At 50.5% G+C, this 6,284-nt stretch overlaps 1 protein-coding gene across 1 annotated transcript; it reads right to left on the bottom strand.

The window, feature by feature from the left end:
- Positions 1 to 74: 74 nt before the first annotated feature.
- On the bottom strand, positions 75 to 5,849 carry LOC105887589 (acetoacetyl-CoA synthetase-like). The gene is made up of 2 exons (XM_023516847.1): positions 5,645 to 5,849; positions 75 to 569 (listed from the first exon to the last, which is right to left on the bottom strand). The coding sequence occupies exons 1-2, from the start codon at positions 5,775 to 5,777 to the stop codon at positions 403 to 405; spliced, it is 300 nt and encodes a 99-aa protein (XP_023372615.1). The 5' UTR covers positions 5,778 to 5,849; the 3' UTR covers positions 75 to 402.
- Between the last annotated feature and the right edge of the window lie 435 nt (positions 5,850 to 6,284).

Raw genomic sequence — 6,284 nt, 5'->3', positions numbered from 1 at the left:
CTTGAGCCCAGGAGTTGGAGGTTGCTGTGAGCTGTGATGCCATGGCACTCTACCCAGGGGGACAGCTTGAGGCTCTGTCTCAAAAAAAAAAAGAAAATATAATTGTACTTAATACCTCTGAACGCTGAACTATACTCTTCAAAATGATTAAGATGGTAAGATTTATGTTATGTGTATTTTACCATTATAAAACATTAAAAAAAATCTACTATTGAGGAGCCTACTACTTAGGAACTCTCAAGTTCCTAAAACAGGGCCTAAGATCTACATGCAACAGAGAATTCACAGATTCCAAGGTCTCCATGGGGTCCATGACAGGGTAATGCCAGTTCTCTAAGACAATGACTTTTTCCCATCAACATGAAGTTGTAAAAGCAGATTATGATTCAATATTCCCCCAAATTAACATTTCACCTTGAAACACAGCCCCCCAAAAGACAATGCACAAGGAAAATCTCTCCTTACCTCATCATACATCCGTGAGAAGACAATTCCACTGAATTTCCAGAACTCTGCCCAGAAGTCTGAGTATGACTCAACTGACCAATAGTACAAGTCATCATAATTCTCTAAAACCAAAACAGAATGGCACACAGGTCAGATAAACCTCAGAAGGGAAGTCTTTGCAGTTCAATCGTAAGATGGACACACCTAAGGAATGGCAGGGACATCTGAGTGGTTCAAAAGCATCTGTTAAACAGCACCTGTGCTCAGTGGGTAGGGTGCTGGCCGCATATATTGAGGGTGGCGGGTTCAAACCCGGCCCTGGCCAAACTGCAACAAAAAAATAGCTGAGCGTTGTGGCATGTGCCTGTAGTCCCAGCTACTTGGGTGGCTGAGGCAAGAGAATTGCCTAAGCCCAGGAGTTGGAGATTGCTGTGAGCTGTGTGATGCCAGGGCCCTCTATCAAGAGCGACAAAGTGAGGCTCTGTCGCTACAAAAAAAAAAAAAAAAAGAAATGGTCTTGGTTTTCTTATTTGTTTGTTTTGTTTTGTTTTGTTTTTGAGACAGAGTCTCACTTTGTTGCCCTCAGTAGAGTGCTATGGCATCACAGCTCACAGCAACCTCAAACTCCTGGGCTCAAGTGACTCTCTTTCTTCAGCTGCTCGAAGACTTTAGGCACCTGCCACAATGGCCGGCTACTTTCAGAGACAGCGTCTCCCTCTTGCTCAGGCTGGTCTCCAACCTATGAGCTCAGGCAATCCACCTGCCTTGGCCTCCCAGAGTGCCATGACTACAGGCGTCAGCCATCACGCTTGCCTTGATTTTTATTGATGCAAACCGCCACTACTAGTTCTCAAAAGGAACAAAAGCGCTAGGGCAGTGATTTCATATCTTAACCACTACGCTTAAGAACATGGACTCTGGATGGCAGAACGCCTGGGTTCAAATCACGGCTTGGCCATTTATTATCTGTATGACCTCAGGCAAGTGACCTAAGGTCTCTGTGCCCCCCCTATAGAATGGGGAAGGGGTGATGAATATCTCCTTCCTGCCACAGGGCTACTGTGAGGATTTAAATAAGCACAAAGAAGGAGAGAGACCAGCAAGATCCAGGGTGGCAGGGATAGGCTGCAAGGGGAGGTGGGCCAGGGCTGGCTCTGGCAGCAGGGGCAGGGTCAAGATGCCTGGAAGAAGACCTCATAAGCTGTCAAAATGCCAAGAGCCCTGGAAAGGGGAGCTGGAAAAAGTAGGTCTAGGGAAGAAACAAAGATCAACCCAGTGAAGTGTGGACAGTTGGCTCAGAGATCTGACACAATCAGGGGACAGACTACAGGAAATTTAGGGTTCCAAGATCAAAGAAAAAAGGCAAGGCTGAGTGCTGTGGCTCATGCCCATAATCCCAGCACTTTGGGAGGACAAGGTATGAGGCTCACTTGAGCCCATGAGTTTGAGACCAGACTGGGCATCATAGCGAGACTCAATCTCAACAAAAAAATTAAAAATTAACCAGTATGTTGGCACATGGGAGGCTGAGGTGGGAAGATTGCCTGAACCCAGCAATGATGCCTACACCTCCTCTAAGCCCTATGAGAGAACTTCCCCTGCCCCACCTACTAAGGACAGGGGACATGAACCGGGTCAATCAAGCTTGCAGAGAAAAATGCAATGGACAGTGAGTCCAGAAAGGTGGAACCAGCTGTGACCCTGGCAACCTGGCTTGGATACCTCAGGCAGGCCACTCTGCCTCTCTGGGACTCAGTTTACCTAATGAGTCACCTGGAAATTGTTCACTGGAGCAGGCCATGGTTCCTCCTATAACAGTGGAGTAGTTAAGCCTGTGTTCCAGGGTCAGGCTGGTTAAGCTGGACTAGAATTTCAGTGTGACTCCTGCCTAGACCTTGGACAAGCTACTTCACCTCTCTAAGCCTCAGTATTCTCACCTAAAAAATGGGGATAACAGCAGGGACTCCTCTAAAGAACAGCATAGAAAGAGCACTGGCTCTGGGACCACCACTCTCCAACTCAGTGACCTTAGACAAGTTATGTATCTTTTCTGGGCTTCAGTTTTATTAATAAAAGGAAGATAATGGTACTTATCATAGGGGCTCTGTGAGCACTGAATGAGTCAGAACTTAAAGTGCTGGAAACAATACTCAGTAGAAAGAAAGTGTCCCAGGGTGTTGGCCTTCAGCATCATGCCTGCCCCTTCTGCAGGAGTATCACATATGAGGACCCAATAGTATGAGATATTCCAAGACATGGAGACAGGGGAACCAGTCTCCCTTTTATGTGCCAGTAAAAGAAGCAGTGGTACATAGGAGTGCGCCATGCTCTCAGCTGAGGGAGGGAAGCACCAGGCTCAGCCCATTCTTTGGCCAAGGAAACCTTGGATGTACCTGCAGGAAACAGCTCTTGATAATTATCCCCCATAGTTCCTCTCTCTCAATGTCTTTTATATAATCACTTTGGTCCTCACAAATGGCAGAGTTTCAGCAGTGCAAACTCCCCTAAACTGATAAAAGAAATCCAGGCCTTTGGAGAAAACCTCAAAGCCCATCATGAGAGCACATCTACCTTCAGCATCACTGAAGAAAGAAGATGTGACCAGCCACCAAATCTGGGGAACAACCAGTCAGCCACAAAGGCATCTTGATATGACAAGGACCCTCGGAGACAACGGCAAAGTGGGTCAACTTTATAGAAGAACTTTTCCACCATCAGCAACTCAGGCGTAGCACCAGATGTGATTCTTCAGATGAGGAGGGTGCCACACAAGTTACAATCTGGAAGCCTAGGTGACCACAAGCACTTTTGGGTCAGGCTGCATGATGTTCCAGTTGCTAGAATATTCTACAGCCTGAAATAGTCACTAGCACTTAAGAATTCATGTTTAAATAAAATTCTGGAGTTCTGGCTGCTCCTAAGAAAAGCATATATCTGACTGTGGTAGCCAGCCAGTGATTCTCACCTCCAGGCATTTGTGTCCCCAAATTGTCTCCTCCCCAACCTGAACAGGGCTGATCTTCATAGCCAATAGGACATGTGCAAATGACCAAGTGTGACTTCTGAGGCCAAGTCATAAGAGACATCACATCTGCTTTGCTGTCTTGGGTCACGTGCTCCGGAAGAACCAATAGACACAATGTGAGGACACATTGTGCAGACAACACAGGCCTGTCTACAGCCAGCACTGACTTACTGCCATGTGAGTGCATCTCCTGGGCAGGGCTCCTCCAGCCCTGATCAAGCCTTTGAATGACTAGAGCTTCGAAAGCCCCTAAGCCAGAGCCATCCACAGAAACTGAGAGGTAACAAATGTTTGTTGTTGTTCTAAGTGGCTAAGTTTGGGGCTGGTCTGTGGTAAGCAGCAGATAATTAATGCACTGTCCATGCCATGTAATCGGCTAGACCTGGGGGTAGCTGCCCCATCTGGCCCTTTGTTGGGGGCAGAGGCAACAAAGATGGTGGTTAGGAACACAGCCTCTGGAGGCAGACCACAGCTCTACTACCTAAAGCTGCAAAGTCTTTGTGTTTCAGTTTTCTTAGCTGTGTAATGGGGACAGAAATCCTGCCCACATGGTGGGATCACTGTGAGGGTTACATTAGCTGATACACATCAAGTGCCAGAATGGGGGCCAGCATCTATAAAGTACTCACCAAATATTAACCAAAGATTATTAATATCTCTGACACCTGTCTGGGCCCCACAGGCTTCTAAATTTTTACCCCTTCTTCCTCTCCACCCATGCAAACTTTGGCCAGCCTATACTTTCAAATCTCAGCTAAAGATTTCAACTGCCCTCTTAAGCAGCACTCTGCTAAACCTAGTACAGAGTGAAGTGCTCAGAATGCTGACCCCAATCTGTCCATGCGCTGGATGCTCAGCACAGACTAACTTGTGGCCCATTTCTCCCAGGAGGAGCCTTCTCCCCCAACCTCACTGAGCTATTGGAGAATGTGGACTGAGCCTTCTATTTGTTGGCAAACTCTATTCCAAATCCTCACACACAGAGTTGACTTGCAGAGTCCCTGCCCTTCCCTCTATGGAGGGCCTAGAAGCTGCCAGGTGGAAATTTGCAAATCCGTGGTCAACAAGGAACCATTGAGAACATCTGAACCAAGGAGTGACAAAGTCAGACCAGTGCTCCAAGATTATTCTGGCAAAGCAAGCAGGGTGTACTGACAGAGGAAGGGAAGCAGGAAGCAGAGAAACCAACCACTGTTCAGAAAAGAGGGAAGGAGGCCCCCAGACCCGGGCACAGGACTGGAAAGAGGGGATATAGGAAAGCTGTGACTCTGTCTCACTTTCTGTGAGGATGACCAAGAACAGTGATGCCACCAACAGAAACCAGGGAGTCCCTGCACCAAACCGGCTGAGGGGAGAAGAAAGCCATGATGAGTTGAAAATCTCTGAGCAACGCCCAGGGTAGGGGTGAGGGGCAAGTGGAGCAGGAAGCTGGACAGGCCAGCTAGAGCTCAAGACAGAGCACCTGGAATGCTCCTCACCCAGACAGGTGGTTTCTGAGGGCCAAAGTTGTGCCTGGAAGGAGGTTCCTTGGCTAGGTTCAGCTAGGGGACTGGCAGTGTAAACTCAATGGGGAGGGTCCTCACCTGGCCATCCTCCCAGGCCCTGGCCTCTAGGAGAAGCAGAATGTGAGGGACAAGAAGGGTAGCTCAAGATACTGTGAGCCGGCAAGGGATCACCACAAACACAGTAAGAGCCACAAGTCAGAAAGACCCTATACTCAGGACCAAGCCCCTACTGGCTGGAGGCCAAAATAGCAGGAAACCCCTCACAGGAAGGAAAGCCCAGCAAGGGACCTCACGTTCAAAAGCAGGGCTGCCACCTCCAGAGGGGTGACCCTCCAGGGAGAGGGCGACACCCATATACGGAGGAGATGCTGCAGAGGGTGACGACCCCCACGGACAGGAAGGCAAAACCCCAGTGATAAGATTCCCCTACCCCCTGGATAACGGTCCCCATGTCAGTGTCTTCTCCGATCCCAGAAGCAGAAACTGGACATCGCAAGAAGCTCCCGACCACGAGGAGGGGTCCTGACAGCTATGCCCAGGAATGGGAGCGCCCCCACGCCCGGGAGGCAAGACCCACCAGGTGGTCCCTTGCACCCACCCGGAGCCCGTATCAAGGAAGGTCACCATGGCCCTGAGAGGTGACCCTGGCCGCGCGCCCCGCACTCACCCAGCGCCCGGCCGCAGGCGGCTCCCACAGCCGCCCGGAAGCGGTCCATCTGCGTGCGCTTCTTGCTGTCAGGCTCCCACATCACCTGGCACTCCATGATCTCCTCCTGCCCGGCCCGCGTCTCCTTAGACATGGCTGCGGCGAGGACCAGAACAGGAGCCGGGGGCAGCTATAGGAGCAGCGCTGGACGCGTGAGCAACTGAGCCGAAGCCGTAGTCCAAGCCGGAGCCAGCGCCGTTGCAGCTGCCACCTAGGGGACACCGGCTGGCCCCGCCCCCTCCCTGCCGGCCTGCCTCCAAGCCCCGCCCCTTTCCTCCTGTATCCCTCCGCCAGGACGGCCTCACAAAAAAGTGCTGGCAGCGCGGGGACTCAAACCCAAGGTCTGGGGCTGGGCGGGTGTGCGGCTGCGCAGGTGCTTTGGGACTCAGCTCCCCTCCCTCCCCGGGGGCAGAAGGGAGTTAAAGCAGCAGTGGCAACCAGGCGTCCGGGACGCTGGCTCCTTGATGTATGTATCCTTTCACTCGTTGTAGGTTTGTTCTTCCTGCAGATAATTAATTTATTGAGCGCCTACGGTGTGCTGGGCGCTTCATGGAGCTTTGAGGATACAGCAGTGAACAAAGCAAAATTATTGCCCTTCTGT

The sequence above is a fragment of the Otolemur garnettii genome, unplaced genomic scaffold, assembly GCF_000181295.1.
Source record: "Otolemur garnettii isolate 467f Iridium unplaced genomic scaffold, OtoGar3 scaffold00099, whole genome shotgun sequence".
Lineage (NCBI taxonomy): Eukaryota > Metazoa > Chordata > Mammalia > Primates > Galagidae > Otolemur > Otolemur garnettii.
Note: the sequence above shows the minus strand (reverse complement) of the source record. Positions and strands in the feature narration are given on the sequence as shown.

Coding starts and splice junctions, on each gene's coding strand:
- LOC105887589 (XM_023516847.1), bottom strand. CDS start 5,777: ATGTCTAAGGAGACGCGGGCCGGGCAGGAGGAGATCATGGAGTGCCAG. Junction 570..5,644: donor CGCCTGCGGCCGGGCGCTGG/GTGAGTGCGGGG, acceptor TTTTGGTTTTAG/AGAATTATGATGACTTGTAC.